We start from the raw sequence: 18,025 nt of genomic DNA, 5'->3' as shown, positions 1-18,025 counted from the left end.
CACTTATTGATGAGTGACAAATACCTTGAGCTGTCAGACAAGGGGAGATTCTTCAGAAAGTATCCGGACGTCCTCACAGCAAAGTCAAGTAGGATCCTCCGCTTGTTGTCTTTCCACCTGACTCCGCCTTTCTCTTCTATTGGTGGACAACATGGAGACTTGTCCTTCAGGGAACTAAGGTCTGGTTTAGGTTTAGGATTAAGTTTAGTTTTAGTTTTATGTTTAGGTTAAATTTGGGGTTAGGGTTAGGGAATGGCTAAGGTTAGGTTAAGTTAAGGCTAAGATTGTATTACGGTAAAGGTTAGGTTTAAATTAAGGTTCGTTTAGGTTCAGATTTAGGGGTAGATATGGGTCAATCAATGTTAGGTTAATTTAGGGTTAGGCCAGTAATAACTCTAGTTAAGTTTAGTGTGTGTGTGTGTATGTTTGTGTGTGTGTGTGTGTGTGTGTATGTTTGTGTGTGTGTGTGTGTGTGTGTGTGTGTTCGTGTGTGTGTGTGTGTGTGTGTGTGTGTGTGTGTGTGTGTGTGTGTGTGTGTGTGTGTGTGTGTGTGTAGATATGGATATATTTTGAATGACAACCTTGCTGCCTGGAATAATATCATTGAAATAACTTGTAAATTAATAGTCTTCAGTATTAAATAAAGTTTATAATATATTTATATATAATTATATATAATGTAATTCCACAAAAGAAAACACAGACATTTCTTTCTATGTGCCTGCACATTTTTTCCAAACGGGGCCCTGTGTTTTAGATAAAGTGCACGTGCTGTGTGAGTGTACAGGAGGGAGGCTGAGCAAATATTTTATCTCATAGGTGGGGTGGTATACTGGGCGGGAACAACACAAGGTGACACAACTCCGCTCCGTTTCTAAGAGCTTTAAGTTTCCAGGAGGAGAGCGAGACACCTGCAGAGGCACTGAGACACGGGACAGGTTTTCATCTCAGTACAAACACACACACAGCTGTTCACAGCAGGAGTACAGCGGCGGGAGCCTTTTCAAACCTCGGTAAGTTGATCTAAAAAAACCATTTCCAATCATCCACATCTGTTGTTGAATGAACTGTATATATATCAACTTTGGATATAATCTGGCTGTGGCTGATAATGTGTTTCCACAAAATTAATAACAGGGTCATATGCTGGGGTTGTGTTCTCACTATAACTTATTATACATTCATTCTGTGTAGTGCTGATGTAGACTTTATTTTAAAAGGTATTACATCACTTCACTTAAGAATCGTGTGTACCAGATGGCATTTTATTATTTGGCTATTGAAATATTTGTATTCTTCTGTTTGTATTGAGAAATATCATTAGTGGGACTTCAGCTATACCAGTTTGACAATGATCTTATGAACAAATAAGATGGAAAGAAGCTTTGTATCAAGTATCGTTCCATGAAAACAATGGACGGTGACTCTCATGTGATACTCGTGGCGGCGGTATTGATGGTCAATGACGAGCCGAGAGACCGAGTGATGAGGCACACTGTACTGTCGTCAGACTGGTTGGGCGGTTCTCTCTCTCTCTCTCTCTCTCTCTCAAAGACACACACACACAAACACACACACACACACACACACTGCATGGTTACTGAAGCTGAGATAGTTACAGGCTAACGAGCACTGAAACAGACGGAAGGAACATTTGAATGAGAATGTTGCTCTCACCCGTCCCTGCCTACTACATGTAAGTTTAGAAAGAAGGTGAAACTTCAGCTCTTAGAAATAAGACGACTGACACCTGACCCAGATTGCATACAGGTGTGGGCCACTTCAGGAAATAATGCAACACTTCTGACCTCCTTGTGGCCCAGACAAAATGGACGTGAACCGAGAGTGGACCACATGTAAAATAGCAAATGTGGCCTAAATATCCCCTAAATAAATGTGGGCCTTTTTTGGAAAACATGCTGTGCTCTAGGCGAGGTGTAAGCTGGATGTGGGCCTGAAGTGGGCCCAAGTGGTGAACCGTTAATTTGGCCCAAATAGCACATACAAAATTGGTTGACATCCGATATGACTACGGCATACTTGTGGCCCAGATCTGGCAATCAGTAACAGCCTGCCTAAGTGACATCATTCCATGTGGAATGTGAGCAATGGCAGTGTAGCGGTGTGACAGGGTGGGTCAAATATGGGCTAAATATGGGCCAAAACTATTTTGATGGGTAGGGACACACACCCGCATCGGCTTGGCTCAAAGGTGCGATGACAACACCCTCTGCGGCTGCACCTGAACTGTCCTCTGACCCCCTTCTCCTCAGCCGTCGACTCACTGAAAGCGGACACAGTGGACGAAGGATGACAAACATCTCCCGGTATCTTGTCAACGTGAGTCTCGCCTGCTGCCCATGCCCGCCACATTCCTGTAGAGATCATGAGATGTTTAAAGGTGCACATTTGTTCCTCCCTTCCTCATCACCACCTCTCACCCTCTGCCCTCAGCATCTGCTAACGTTCTCACTGCAGGACGGGGATGTGCAGGGCGTGGAGGAGGCCCGCTCACGCCTCTCCTTCCTGGCTCAGAACAAAAAGCTGTGGAGTCAACAGATGTTGCTGGACGTCGGAGCGCAGGCCGTTCAGCTCCGAGACGTACAGAGCAGGGTGAGGACCCATGGCCCCCGACAGGCACTGCAGGGTGAAGATGAGATGCATGCATGTGTAATCACTTTAACTTCCTGCAGGATGAGCTGGAGAACTACCCCTTCAAATCCATCTTCAGATGCGATGCCATCAACACCATGAAACACTTCCCCTCCCTCCTCATGCTCATCTGCCAAAGTGAGGAGCAGAAGAAGCCGGACATTCTCTTCTTCAACTGCGAGACAGTGCCGGTGAGTAATGACACTGGAGCGGCTTCCCTGCCTTTCCCACCTGACTCACTGTCGGGGTTTGAACCGTCAGCGCGGTTCTGGTTTTACAAGTGATGATGACGTTTGGATTCTCACTCCCCGCAGGCCGAAGAAATCCGTGACAATATCACACAGACAGTTTCGGGCTCCTCCAGCAGAAGGAGCAAGAAGCCCGCTGCTGAACTCTCCAGGTACGTCCTACGGGAAAGACTTCGAAAACGGAAATCCATTGATTTGATGTTGGTTCCTCATGAAATTCTGTCTCTATCTCCAGGATTAGGGCCAGGGTGTCTGTCTCTATGTGTATGTACTCAATCATATTATCCTAGCTGAGGTTGATGGACGCCCAAAGACGACAAGATGATAATTCAGAGCCATGGTCCATTTATTTTCCTCCTTCCTTCTTCTTTTTTCACCCCCATTATAAAAGCAAAACTGCCTGATGTCACCATCCACTTGTGTGTGAGAGAGAGAGAGAGGGCGGGAGAGAGACAGAGGGGACAGTGTAAACAGCTGAGCGAGAGAAAGAGAGCGTGAGAGAGAGAGGGACTTGTTCAACTGGTTTCCACATAACTTAAGAAGGTGTGACAGAGATAACAGGTCCATTGTGACAGAAAATACAGAGAGAGAGAGAGCAGGTGGCGGGATGAAGGAGGCAGAGTGCCGGCTCGGAGCCTGAACGGATTACCTGCTTTGAAAAATAAAAGATTCTCCGTAAAGGACGCGTTAAGGACAGACTCATGTGGTAAGAAGGGCGGATTGACGGGTGGGGATTTTTTGAATGTGTACGATTTGGAGTCACTCCTCCGAGGCACTTGCAGGGACCTTGCGAATGTACAAGAGTGAGTAAACATAAGGACGGTTTTGACCTGTGATCCACAGCTTTGTGTTTTTAGCTTTTAAACCCCGGCTCGTTGCTGACGGGTGTGTTTAAAGGTGGATTCAGTTTGAAGCTGAGTGTTTGGGAAATGGAAAGGCCTCGCTGTGAGTAAGCACTTTCACACTGTTTACTGTCCCTCAGTGGGATAAGGGCTGCGGCATTGGATTTCAGGGACAGCAACTTGTCTATTGATGGAGGTCTCCATTGTGTGGCCTGGATCATAGTTGCGCTTGTGTTGCAACCGCTCCGCGAGGCTGCATCAGGTTCGAGGCTCTCAGAATGAGGATGAGCCTGTCTGACAGTCAGGAGTCGGTGAAAGTCTGTCACGCTCTCTTGAAGGGTGTTTCTGGGGATTGTCGCTGCCCTCGTTCTGCACGATGGATGCAAAGTTGTGAGAGTACAGCGGGGATGAAACTCTCCACTTGTTTCCCCAGGGCTCCACAGAGCGGAGGAGAGGTGATCGACCCCTATGGAATCCCCCATCCCCCCGTCGCACTGGCTCCAAATGCCCCACCAGCGAACCCTCCGCCTTACCCTGGACCCAGAGGTAAGAAAAAAATAGATCGACTTTCACACAGATGCTTTTGTACGACAGTAAAATCCTTTGTCGTAGAAGAATTTGGCCAGATTTGACATTGTTGGACGGAGAGAAGGAAAGGGGAGAAGCTGGACATTTAAGTTAAAAGGGCTCAGGAGCACAGAGATTGCTTTGTGTGTGTGTATTTGTAAAAGGGGGAGGGTGGGTATCAGGGGTAAGAGGGGACAGGAATTTCAAACAGCATGCAGAGTCGGGAATGAACATGGATCACCTGACTCCGCTCCTCTCTTCCCAAGCAGCAAACGCTGTGAACGGCGGGCCGGACGTCTCTTTCCTGCGAGCCGTGCGAGAAGTGGTATGCGTCCTCCTCATCACCTATGTGTCTTTGCAATCTCTTCTGTCTGCATTTCAAACCTGCATGTCGTAAACAAACTGGTTCTCGCTCCCTCCAGGGGATCCTCAACCACTGCTTCGACGACATCGAGAACTTCATGGCTAAGCTGCAGCTGACGGCCGAGGCCGCCACGATGCTGAGCCAGAAGAAGAAGAAGAAGAAGAAGAGCAAAAAGCAAACTGCAGAAGGTAGGAGGGAGACAGGGGTGGAGTTTTGCAGGTGTTATTTACAAACATCTGTGCACCATCCTTAATTCACCATAAAGGGGCGTATTAAGTGACCAACATCTGTGCACTATCTCTGATTCACTAAGATGCATATTGGAATCATTCCTGTTTGCTCTATAACTTTTACCCAAACAAAGCATCATTGAATATAGTTCAATATACATTTTCCAAGCCAGTTAGTTCTGTCAAAGAGCTCATAAAAATAGATAAATTGTCGTATTTATTGTTAGTATTGCTAGTTTTTATTTTTTAAGGACTGCTGACAGGATTGTGGCACATCGGGGTCCAATCAGATTTCAGCAGGGGCCAGTTCCCCCCCCCCAGTTCCCACCCCTGGATCCACTCCTGCTGATAACCCTTTTTTATTCTGTGTGTCTCCACTCTTGGTCAACAGATGATCAGCTCTCTATAAAGGCCCGCCCCCCGCCAGAGGAGGAATTCATCGACATATTCCAGAAATTCAAATATTGCTTCAGCCTCCTGGTGCGTAATCAGTCAGGTCATTATCTCTTTTCCTCTTTGCACAACCCAGTGATAAATAAATAGATAAGTTCCTCCTATTTATTTCTTTACAGGCCCGTCTGAAATCAACCATCTCCAACCCTTCATCAGAGGAGCTCGTTCACCATGTATTCAAACCTCTGGACATGGTGAGTCAGCGCTGTTCGACCTCCACGTCTCCATCGGGTCTCTGAGGACAACACCTGTTGTTGCTGTTGCTATAAACACTTTAATAGCAGCACAGATATTCGCCGGGTAATGACACAATAAACATCTTAAAATAAATCCACACATAATTAACTGTGTCGGGGTTCAGAGGGAGAGAGGATAAATGTGAAGAGGAAAATAAATTGTCACGATGATTAGGTTATATAAAAAGACGTTGTTGGACAAAGGCATGTGTCATGTCAAAATAATGGAAAAGTCTTTTAGATGAGTAATGTTGCCATAAACGCCATGTTCCAGTCAGTGTTTACTCAGGGTCGTTTCCTGTGTGATAACCTCATTGACACTTGATTAAATCTGCATTTGTTTGATGTTGTTGCCCAACACATTATTGCATGCAGTTATACTTTCCTGGTGCATACGACTTTTTGGGCGTGGAAATAACATCCTGATAACAACGACAAGGGCTTTATTATTTATACATTTTCCAATCGAATGTCAAAATATCTGCTGTGAGAAAAATCTATAGCCTTTAGTCCAGATTGTACCTGGATACTTTTCACTTTAGAAACTTAATCGACAAAATATTACCTTTACTTATTTTATTTTATTTTCCTGTCGGGGGAAGTTTTTGACAGTGAAGTCCAATCCGCAGGCACGGAGGGAGTATGAATCCAGAAACATGTCAATACTGAACTAATGTCAAAAGAGCCTTGGTATTTCAGGTGTGTCTCCTTTGATATTTGATCAAACATGTAAAGTCGCTGCCTCAGTATTTCTACAGGAATGAATCAGTCCAAACAGTCAGAGGGTGGAGCGGGTGTGTTTGATTTGTGTAAACTGGCGTGCCTGAATGGAAAACACAGAGCCCCACACGTCAGGAACTGCGTCTCTTCCTTTCATGTGTGTGTGGTTCCGTGGTATTTGTGCCTGATTTGTGTCACTGTGCTTTGATTGACAGTTTTCAAACATAAAGTTTTCTTTTGACATTCTTGCTTTGGTTGGACTTTGAGTATCAGGCCTGTTTTCTCACACTGTGGGCATTAACCCGTGTTTTGTTGTTCTCTGTGTGCGGACAGATGGTGAAAACAACAGGAGGACCAGCTCTGGGAGCCTCAGTGTCCAGCCCCTCCATGACCAACTCTGCTGTGTCGCTGCTGGAGGACACCCTGAGCCAGGAGGAGAAGCAGCTGTGGACGTCGCTGGGTCCCAACTGGACACACTCTCGGTCAGTACCAAACAAACACCTCCAGCTTACAGTGGCCATTTTTATAAAGTAACAAAACATAATGTTTTTATTTATATGATTATTCATTATACCACCATCCTGGAAAAGAAAGCAAACATTGCTTAACATGCTTGTACCTTGTTTTCATTGATACATGAAAGTTTTGTCTTACAATATGTGAGACTTCCATGGCCCATGTTTCCTTTATAAACAAAACATTGCATATATACATACACATACATACATACACGCATATACACACATTCCTACATACGCACACATGCATGAAGAAGAAAACAAATCTGATCTAATTGGAACATTAGACTTATAATTGAAAATAAAATAAAAAACAATGATGCTATGTCCTTTTTTTGATTTTGTAGACTAAATGCGCTTGTGAATAAAAAGGTTGAGAATATTTTTCTATGGGCTTAAATGAACAAATGTAACCATTAGTATTAGCTTGGTTTGAAAAACTGAGTGAATGTAATAACAGTTTTGGTGCATTGAGGACTAATCTAGCGTCTGTTTTTGTTCTCTCAGCTCTCAGCTCAGAGGACCTGTCGCTCCGTACACGCCTGTCTTCTTGGATGGCTGGAAACCAGAAGCCTTGAGGGCAGACGGGCAGGTTTGGGAAGATCCGGTCGAGTCACAGCACAAACATGAAGCCCTCCCAGTAAAACGAGAGGTATGGAATACCTGTGTTTAGGAAATGGGTTTGACTCTAATGAGACACACATTCAATACTATTTAAGATTTGGCATCAGACATTTTGGCCAGGAGGTTTGTTTTGAATTTCCTTTGATGGTTTTGAAATAGATAAGTCGGCAAATACAACCTGTTGAGCCCAGGTGAGAGAGAACCCCTCCAACCAACATGTTGCTTTCCCTCCATTTCTCCAGGGCTGCAAATTCTGCTCTTTTTTTTCATAAATTGAGGAAGGCATATTTTCTTACTGGTACATTCAGGGGCGGATCCAGAGGTGGGGCCGGCAGCTACAATTTGATAAGCCCATGAAATGCCCTTGTCCTGCCAGTAGTCTTTAAGAAAAAAATGTAGTAATATTAATTTATTTTTTTGAAGCACGCAATGCACTTAAACAAGGAGCTATAGAGCTAATGGTAATAACTTAGACGTGCACCTTACTATGTTAAGTATTATTTGATTTTGCTGATGTGTAGATATGCTACACGTGTCTCTGTCAGTGAATTTTAACCTGTTGTAATTAAAGTAGTTAAAACATTAGATAAAATGAAAATGTTCTAAATCTTCTTTAATCCCTTCTTGCAAAAGCTCAACACATTACAGAGGAGACTGTCTCACTTATTTTGTCATCCACCCATGCCCCTCTGCATGTTGACCTTTGACTTCTTATTCTATGCCTGTGTGTTTTAATGCTGTATACCCACACATGTCCATCTTGTCTCGGCCCACAGCAGCAGCATCAGCCGGTCCCTCCTCCTGGTTCCCATGTCGGTGACGAGACGTAGGTCCTCTTTTGAAAAGGCTAACCAGTCAGTTGCTCTTATTCCCCCACCATGTGCATGACACCAGCGTTTGTCTCCTCTCCCTCTCAGAGACTCCAGCCCACTCCCACCGGATCCCGATAGACTCTACACCTGCAGTTACGACTTCATAGCCAGGAACAGCAGCGAGCTGTCGGTGCAGCAGGGGGAGAAGCTCGAGGTAATAAAGCCAAGAAGATCATACACACAGGCACATGTTCAGGAATCCAGCATTAAGCTTCTTCATTGTTGTTTATTTAACAGTTTGCAAAGTTAGATAGATAGATAGATAGATAGATAGAAGGATACATGGATAGATGGATGGATAGATGGATAGATAGATAAGTAACCCTGACTGACAGCATCTCCTCTCTCTGACAGGTGGTTGAATCCTCAAAGCGCTGGTGGAAGTGTCGGAATAGCTACAACCAGATCGGATTTGTCCCCTTCAACATCCTGGAGCCCATGGCCCACATAGACAGCCCCATCACCAACAAACCCCCCAGTGTAAGACGCACAACACACACATGCATTTAAACACACACACACACACATACAGAAATCTTATCAGCAAAGAGGTAGGCTCTCACCTGTACATACCAGAGGGAATTCAAGTGTTTGCTTTTCTCTCCGCCCTGAATTCCTGCAGGCTCCCACTCCGCCTCCCCTCACCAAGACTTTCTCTGCGGTCCCACCCAGCCCTCCTGCCCAGCCCCAGGCCCTGACCCACTCCCCACAGCGCCCCCGCAGCACACTGGGATACAACCAGCACATGCAATCTGCAGAGGACTCAGATAAAGGTACCAGAACATCATTCTGTGTATGTGTGACTGATAAGCACGGACACAAACTGTGAAAATGTGAAATCTGGCTCCACCTTATAGCCACAACATGAATTGAGAACGCCAGAGTATCAAGTTTAAACACAAGATAAAGTCCCCCAGGAATAATAAATAGCTAAAAAAAAGGTGTGTTATTAAACAATATTAAGAGCAGAGGTTGAATGTAACATTAAGTTTTCTCCTTTTTACTTTTAATACTTAATAGTAGTAAACCCTTTTGTCAGGCTTGAATAATACTCACAAACTGTGCAATAATTAAGGATTATTTATCTTTGGAATGTTTGTTTTGTATGTTTTTATTTACATTTAGCTGTTCACACATTATCGTTTGAGCACGAGAAGCTGAAATGTCCCCTTGAATCTTTACAGTCATGCTGGTGAACGACGAGCTGCTCCACAGGCTGACCAACGGAAAGACCCACCTGCACAAACCTCTGGTGATCCCTCGCTCCTCAGACACCGCCGTCCCTCTGGACTACCACTCCCCCCCGGAGGAAGTGGCCGAGTGGCTCCGAGGGAAAGGCTTCAGTGAACCGTGAGTGATGGCTACAGATCAGATTAACATTTCACTGTTTGTACGCTGGAGTGCTGCCAGCACACTTAGGTCGAGAGAAATGGCCTCCCTCATTTGACATGAATCAAAGTGTACAGGCTCATTTGTTGTGTAACGTTTTTATGGAGGCAAACTGTGTACCGGAGAATTGATTCTCCTCTCGTGTCCCTCAGGACGGTGGCGTGCCTGGGCGTGCTGACAGGGGCCCAGCTGTTCTCCCTCAACAAGGAGGAGCTACGAGCTGTGATTCCAGACGAGGGCGCAAGAGTCTACAGTCAGCTCACTGTGCAGAAAGCACTGCTCGAGGTACAGGCCGGGAAAATGTTGGATTTCACTAGATAAGAAAAGATATTAAGTGCTGAACTGTGCACTGAAGACCCAAGCTTCAGTCCCCAAACAACTGAGGTTAATTCTATAGCACCTCCTTTAAGCTCAGTTACAATCAGCAACATGTTTGCAATCGTCTATCCTGAAAATTATCCAATTGTGATAATATATGCAATATTTACTAGAATCAGTTATTTTATTAACTAATTACCCTGAATTCATAAAATTTGAAATGCAGCATTTCTTCAACACCAAATGTGTAATTTAACTAAGATGGAACATTAACATTCCCCACTTATGAAACCACATTTAAAGTCACTAGATCCATATTTATAGAGATCAGTCACCTGGACATGCCTGAATCTTTACCCTGCCAAGATCAAGGAATTACTTGAAAACTGTCTAACAATTTGAACACACTTCTTTTAACTATTTTACCCCATTTTTACCCCATTTGTTTGTTTCCTCTGCAGGACGCCAGAAGGTCCACAGAGTTGGAGACGGTCATGGAGAAACAGAAGATGAAGGTGGATCTGAAGCTGGAGAGCAGCACACTGTGAGCAGCAGGCGTCTCCACCATGAAGAGATTCACATCAAGGATTGTTCGCCTGGTGCAGCAGCTGTCACTCAATTTTTAAGTTATATTCACCAGAGTAAACGGTTCACAGCCAATCTATAATCAAAGAATTTCTGAAGATCGTCACGCTCACTCGTATGCAACTACATCATCACGTGTTTTTAATCCAAGCAGGTGCTGTGTAAACTACATTCTAACATTAAAATACACCATTTTTAAATTATGATGCTTGTCTCAAATGTGAATTAATTTTTCCTACCTTTGACCAGCTCCAATGATACACATATTTGCCAAGTACTTCAGCCATGATTAACATGCCAAGACACAATAAAAGTAAAATGGTAAGAGTTTTTAATTGAGACTTAAAGAAAGATTTCCAGCAAAACAAACATATAACTTCACACATTAGGTAAAGCAATGCATCCATTCAAATCTGTCTGCACTGAAATATAAATCTACACACAAAAGGAATTTGTTTTGAACCACGCCGACGTTTCAGTTTGACTCGAGCCACAATGCGTACACAGTTTTAGCACTGAATTATAGATGTGTCATTTATGAGCCTACTGCTCCACATGCCGACGCTAATGTGGAAGGTTCCATTATCCTCGATATTTTGAATAAAAAGGAAATTAAGCTAGAACGAAAATTTCGAAACAAGAGAGACTGCCACCAATACAAACTAAAAACAAGCAGTTACTTCAACTGGCAAAACAACTGAACAGATCCCATTCACAACTGGCAACATAGAAGAAGACATGATTTGGACAATGAGAGTTATATTTGTTGCTAATACGACGAATTATAAACCCTTCATTTTGAATTTAGACCAAATACTGGAGACAAATATGTGAACAAACATTCAAGACCTGCACTCAAAGCAGAGGGACATTTAAACAACAAAACAAATCAGGATTGGACGAGGCTGATCAGACCAAGACAATCAGTAGGCCCAAAATATATTTACAGACTGGTTCTGTATCAAAAGACCATCCGCCACTAATAAAGAATGACGAATATATGAATGACGCAGTTCGTTAGCTCTTGTTTTCTGCATCCGTTGGAATCGGTGTTGGGGAGTTTAAAACAATACACGGGACGTTTTGGACAGACAGCCACCAAATTACATCCACTACGGATCGATAGCTAATCCTGCCATCCGAATGTAATCTGATAAATCTGGATGCTAGACAAGAGAAACTCTGTGCCGGCTGCATTAACTCTTAAAGCAAAGAAAGGAGGCAGGCAGGATAACAAAGGGGTCAAGGCAGAGACTGTGTGTTACATTAGGTTACATTAACCAGAGGGGACAGGAGGACACTGTGTCGTGGTGGATGGAGTCGGGTCTTCAGAGGTCCCCCATGTCCCTGTCGTCTGCACGGCGGGAGTCCGACCGGCCGTTCATACCGTCCCTCCTGTCTCGCTCCCGGGACCTGTCTCTGGAGACGCGCTCTCTGTCCCTGGAAGACCTGCGTGACCAGACCAGATGTTCAGAGAGGAAACACTCAGTCCTTAAGTTGTATCAAATCTTGCCGTTAAATGCCTGCCACCAAACAATCCCACAAACTAGGGCTGCTCTATTAATCGAATTTTAATCACGATTTTGATTATGGGGTCAACCGATCTCCAAACTACTATAATCCGAGTTGAAACGATGATTTGGCATGCGCAATTCAGTCCTTCCCTCAAAGCATTCAGCGGCCCAGCTGACTGGCACTCACTATCGAGCAGCCATGAAGTGAAAGAGGCGAGTTGTGTGTGTGGTGACAGGTGATATTTAAAAAAACAGCATGAGTGGAAAATGGCAGAGGGAGGCCATAGATGGGGACATTTAATAATGAGAGGAAAGTTCAAAGTTCTCAGTCACAAACTGTTTTATTGGAGAGTGTTAGGATTGCCATCATTAAGGGTTTTAATAACCGGGCACCGATATCCTTGTTTCACGGAGGATTATGACACGCAGCCGTCATCGGTGTTTACCTGAACTGGAAGTGAGTTACACTTTCGGTAACAGTCATTTAAAGAATGAAGCAAAGACTTCAGAATAAGGGCACATAATAATCGTTTGAATAATCTTGATTTCGATTTTGTCAAATAATCGTGATTATGATTTTGATGATCATAATCGATCAGCCCTACTTCAAACTCACTGTAAGGTAAAAGATTATTTGAGAAAAGGCTGGAACTGGGACTGGAATAAAACACATCCAAAGTCTGTGTGGGCTTGGTGTGAACTCAGTGGGCTTGGTTTTGTACACACTTGTGTCTGGAGCTCTGCTCGTGGCTGTGGCGGTGGCCTCGGCTGCGGGAGCGGGATCGGCTGCGATGCCGCCTCTTCCTCTCCCTGGAGCGGGAGCGGCGCTTGTCTCGTGATGGGGAGCTCGAGCGCCGCTTCTTGCGGTCACGAGAACGGGACCTGGTGAGAACGAGGGATGACACTCGGTTACAAACAGCACTTTTCATCAGAGCGACTCGTCTCAAACGTGGACAGATGGTTAAGGCAGTGCTCTCACCTTTTTTGCTCTCGGCTTGGTGATCTGGTCCTAAGAAATAAGCAGAGAGGAAAACCACACACTTGCGTTAATAAAAACAATACAGTGACTAATACAAATTAAATTCCAAGCATTTTAAAAGTCTGCACCCACCTCTTCTTCAGCTGTTCCTCTTTCTCCCTCTCTTCTCGTCTCTTCAAGCGTTCCTGGTTCCTTTGCTCCTGCTTGTCAACCACAGTTTTCTGATAAAAGAAAAAAACAACCCATTTAGAAGTTAAACACCTTTCTCCAAACCTCTTGTGTTTTCTAATGATCAGCCCAATGACAATCACAGATATACAGGCAGGAGTTTACCTTTAGTAGGTCCAGTTTCTCTCTGATCTGGATGAAGCCCAGGTGAAGCTTCCCGCCAAAATGGTCTGCCAAGCGACGGTCGTTGTCATGGAGACCCAGGTAGGCAGAGCACACCTCGCACACCCGAAGCTTCTGCTGCTGGAAGCTGGAGGCTGGCATCGAGTTCCTGTACTCCTCCTGAGGAGACACAGACAAGAGCGGACATTGAGTTCTCTCAAGATTAATGTAATATAAGAAACAATAGGCGCCACACTCCGTTTTCCTGCATTCCTCACCTCTGCATCCTTCTTCCTGGTGCGGACCTTCTCCACCTCCTGCAGAACCTTCTGGGCCTCGTCCACGTTTCCCTCGGCTCCAAGCTGCTCAGCCTTGGCCAGGAGCTTTCCTATTTCCTCGTTCAGCTCATGAACCTTCTCTGCCTACAACAACAGCCCAGAACCACACATTTTACATCTGGCTATTTCCTGCAGTAAATACTAAACCGCAAATTGAACAGTGCAAAACAAAAAAAAGGGGGGGGGGGGGGGGGGGGGAATGACTACACGTATGAAGCTTAGGTGTAAATAGGTTTCACAAAGTCTTCTTAAAACTCACCTTTGCTGCCACCTCAGCACTGATCTCTTCTTGGGTCTCCGCGAGGCGCTTCTTGGCAAGCTCTGTTCTCCGGTCACAGTCGGCAATGAAAGACTCCAGGTGGTCCACCGCCTTTCAGAATGAGAAAACGCTCACAGAACAACAGAAGGGCAGCGCGGATTCTTACTTTGAGAAATTTAAAACTATGGGTTATGAATGAGGTGCTGATATACATGTATAAATCATGTGTATTTTGTGTCCCTGAAGGGTCCACAAGACCAGTATTATCAATTCCCTTCCCTGAGGCTCAGTTTGTATCATGTCTTTTACGGCCTTGGTTGCTTATGGCAACTGCTAATGGGAAATGGGCAAGCGTGACTGTATCTATTATCTTTCTAGCTGTTGACTCACTCAATCTCAGCTTACTTGCTTTCAGGGCGTACTGAATTATGCTTCATAAAAGACCCAGAGAAGGAAACATTCACATCCTCCACAATAAAGATCTGTCAATCCGACATCTTGGAAGTAGTGAGAGCTGGGACATTTACATCAGCAAAAAAATATCTGGTGATACCAAGTAGCTCCTCTATCGGTAAGAATGCTGTACAACCTATTTCTCCACGAAAGCAATATGCATTTGACAGTTTTACCATCATGTATAATTTATAGCAGGACATCACTTACATCTAGCTCAAAGAACAGATCTCTGTCCTTGGAGGCAATTTCATAATCTGCCCGAAGTGCGAGGTCATGGATCTTTGTGCACTCTCCCAGGTCCATGCGCTATAAGCAAGACATAAGCAGACACGTCACACACGTGCAAATATAAATGAGTGATGTTAATAATTAAATCATGGTGCATATTCGGTTTTCCTTCTTCTTTACAGTACTTTACTGCCAAGAGAATTATAATCCCGTGCGGAGTCGAATGTGCTTTTAAATTAGGATATAATCCAGCAATCTTAAAACATACATATTTGTAAAGTATGTGGAAGTTTAAAACCAGAAATGCAGTCAACTCACAGTTCCGGACAGGATGTCATGTGGACAGCAGTTGAGAAGATGACTTTTGCAGACTCGCTCGTCACTGTACTTGACCCTCTGCCTCGTCTCATCGCCTGAAATAATCCAGAAAACCGCCAGTGAGAAAGACCTCACATACTTGGTAGCAGGTGCGAGGTGTCCAATGGTTTAGGTCATATCACTATACTGCAGTAAAACAAAATCTGCATACGTTGGTCAATATACCTGCAATCGTGTGAAAACCAATTCTTAGATATCGGAAGTTTCAAATATATTTTATTAGTGCAACGTTATATTTACCTGCCGCTAATGAACTAGTGGACTATGTTAACTTATGTGACAATGCAGAAACTAGATGTGGTTCTGCGTTCTTACCTCACCTCTGTGTTTACCTTACCCACACCTTGATACCAATGTGGAAATATAAGAGCCTCTGTTCAGTTTAACTTGTGATCAGGCTCAACGTTCACTCTATAAATGTGGAGCAACAAAAGATGAAGCCAAGAAGGACACAATATGTTACAGTTGTTTCCTAGAACTCATTTGGATAACCATGACTTTGTAGCATTTCTATTGCATATCCACAAGAGTTGAATATTGGTCTATACAAGAAAAGGCTGCTTCTAAGACTGTGACAGTAAAATGTAAACATGTCGGACAAATATTCCAGCAAAGACCTTTACAAATATTAAAAAGAAAAAAAAAGAAAAAAAGAAAAAGAAATCCAAGGGAAAAAAATGGGTTTATACACACTGCGATCTGCACCACATACTGTACCCTTCTGCATCTTCAAGACCTCAGCTGCAGAATTTTAAACCCGCTGTAGAAAAGTATAAATGGGAACAGTTTTCTTGCCCATACCTGTAGTAAGAAGTTGGGAGTCATACACAAGTCAGATCGAAAAATGATGTGTGCAAAGTTTTAGTTTTGACTGAATGCAATAATTGCCTTCTGAAAAACAAGACGTCTAATCGGAATTTGAGAACTTCTTCTTTTGGCTTCAGCGCAACACGGCGTCTCAGCTCAGGCTGTATAGTTCTACTCCAAATTGTATTTCTAATGCCACTAAATATTAACCCATTTGTGTGATTACAAAATGGCTACAGTAACTTCCGGAAGGCAAACAGATTGTTTGGATATTCATCATAACAGCTTTAAAAATTATGTGTGACTCACGGCTCGATGAACATGAGGCTTTTCTGCAACTCCTTTGCAGATTGATGTAGGCTGGCAAAGATACACTGAACCTTAATGAATAAAATAAAGGGGCCACAATTGTTCAGTTTGTATGCAACAAATGTATGGGAAGAATTTGATATCAATGTCATCATACATACACCCACAAACGCACAACACAAAGTAACTCAGACAGTACAAATCGCGTTAACAATTTGTTAAAGGATAATCCAAAGGGCTGCACTTTTATTCTATCGTCAGGATGCATCAGCTTTTTATTAATTAACATGACAGCAGCAAGCCGTCATGTTCTGCTACAGGAAATCAGACTTGACAGCCGATTTCATCTTTTAATGTTTGCATCCAAATGGCACAATGATAATACTAAAATTATATATAAGCATTAAGATATAAACAGGTTTGCACTTGTCATGTGCACTACATTGGTTGGACTTCATAGACACAAGTTTTAATTATTAATATTATTTTTTATAAATTCTACGCAACAGTGCAATCTGAAGCAGATGGAAAAAATATAAAGACACGGCTATGATCTAAATTTTACACAATGTTCGGTTAAACCAATTCCATTGTACTTTCATTCCGTACAATCGCCTCACAGATGCACACCCTACCGATTTGGTTAAGACTTTTAATATATATAACTGAAGATATATGATACAATACACTGTTATATTCAACAAAAAAAAAGCACTAACATTCAATTTCTTCAAGCACATTATTGTTGTACTTTACATGGTTATTACATTACACAAAAAAGGGAGCATAAGTATATAAAATTATATGTTTTTACTTTTAATACGAAATTGAGTGAGATTATGAATGCAAGTCTCGCTCTTGAATAATCTTGGATAATAGGATTTTTTATTAAAATAGATAGGGGGCCCTACAACTTCAATTAATAATTTAGACATTTTCATTTAGTTTATTTCCTTTCCTGCAAATATCATGTATTCGAACAGTCACTCTGCTTTACATGTGCTGCCTTGGAAATGACTATATCAATGGTCTAATTGGTTTTAGTGTATCGTTCAGTGGCGCTAAGCAGCAAAGGTTTCATAACTTAAACAGTAAACAATAGCTAACCTAGCTACGAGCTACGTTTAAGGTTAAGTTTCATAGTGACAAAAGCGAAACTAAAATATCTCTTGATTTGTGGATGCAAACATTTAAAGTCTAGTGTTAATCCGTTAAAGCGTATTGAGTCGAACTGTGCGGTGTTTAACGCAGCCCTCTTTAGTACATCCATTCATGCAGGTCTGTCCATCACACGACAACAGCGGCCAGCCTCAGCGGTGGCTCCATCTTGGCTATGCTAGCTCGGCTAGCATGCTACAGCAACTCACCATCCCTCGCTGTTCCCATAAGCTGGTCGAGCAGAGCCCGCATTTGAGCCTGGGCAGACATCGCTGGGTCCTTCCGTCGACGGCGCTATGTACAGGTTAGAAAGCAGAGAGCGGCTCCTTGGCGTGTGGCTCGGCTGAAGTATGATAATGTGTTCGTCCAAGCATCACCTCTCGCAGCTTTTCTCGACTTCGTGGAATCGTCTGTTTCCGTTTCACACATGGGAAGTGACGGAACAATCAGTGGTTCCGGTGTTGTGCCGAGTTCAGCATGCCCTGCTGAGAATGGCATGCACCTCCCGGGACCGCGCACAGCTAAAGAACTATCTAATCTCGTGTGTTGGTGTTTTTCTTTATTGATGAAAAGTTGAATCACGAATGTTTAGGCTCATCAGTGATTTATGAGACTCAGTATTTCCTTGCGACAGGTGTGGTCAGTCAATAT

At 43.5% G+C, this 18,025-nt stretch overlaps 2 protein-coding genes across 3 annotated transcripts; one reads left to right on the top strand and one right to left on the bottom strand.

The window, feature by feature from the left end:
* Positions 1–890: 890 nt before the first annotated feature.
* Positions 891–10,824, top strand: LOC133975869 (epidermal growth factor receptor kinase substrate 8-like protein 1). The gene is made up of 19 exons (XM_062413886.1): positions 891–1,013; positions 2,274–2,340; positions 2,455–2,613; positions 2,694–2,843; positions 2,967–3,052; positions 4,176–4,288; positions 4,579–4,634; positions 4,732–4,861; positions 5,295–5,383; positions 5,476–5,550; positions 6,646–6,794; positions 7,338–7,482; positions 8,231–8,280; positions 8,372–8,480; positions 8,681–8,806; positions 8,949–9,099; positions 9,511–9,676; positions 9,868–10,000; positions 10,495–10,824. The coding sequence occupies exons 2-19, from the start codon at positions 2,311–2,313 to the stop codon at positions 10,579–10,581; spliced, it is 2,004 nt and encodes a 667-aa protein (XP_062269870.1). The 5' UTR covers positions 891–1,013; positions 2,274–2,310; the 3' UTR covers positions 10,582–10,824.
* A 108-nt stretch (positions 10,825–10,932) lies between these two features.
* Positions 10,933–17,794, bottom strand: luc7l (LUC7-like (S. cerevisiae)). Of its 2 annotated transcripts, XM_062413888.1 has the most exons (11): positions 17,584–17,747; positions 16,217–16,287; positions 15,041–15,135; positions 14,702–14,800; positions 14,039–14,149; positions 13,720–13,863; positions 13,445–13,621; positions 13,244–13,332; positions 13,112–13,141; positions 12,859–13,014; positions 10,933–12,067 (listed from the first exon to the last, which is right to left on the bottom strand). In XM_062413888.1, exons 4-11 carry the CDS (start codon positions 14,795–14,797, stop codon positions 11,947–11,949), a joined length of 924 nt encoding a protein of 307 aa, XP_062269872.1. In that variant the 5' UTR covers positions 14,798–14,800; positions 15,041–15,135; positions 16,217–16,287; positions 17,584–17,747; the 3' UTR covers positions 10,933–11,946. The 2 variants fall into 2 exon arrangements, with proteins under 2 accessions (XP_062269872.1, XP_062269871.1); XM_062413887.1 differs by lacking the exon at positions 16,217–16,287 and having other exon boundaries at positions 17,584–17,794.
* Positions 17,795–18,025: the final 231 nt, after the last annotated feature.

Source organism: Platichthys flesus, chromosome 20, assembly GCF_949316205.1.
Source record: "Platichthys flesus chromosome 20, fPlaFle2.1, whole genome shotgun sequence".
Classification (NCBI taxonomy): domain Eukaryota; kingdom Metazoa; phylum Chordata; class Actinopteri; order Pleuronectiformes; family Pleuronectidae; genus Platichthys; species Platichthys flesus.
The sequence above is the reverse complement of the archived record's forward strand: the minus strand, read 5'-3'. Positions and strand labels throughout refer to the sequence as shown.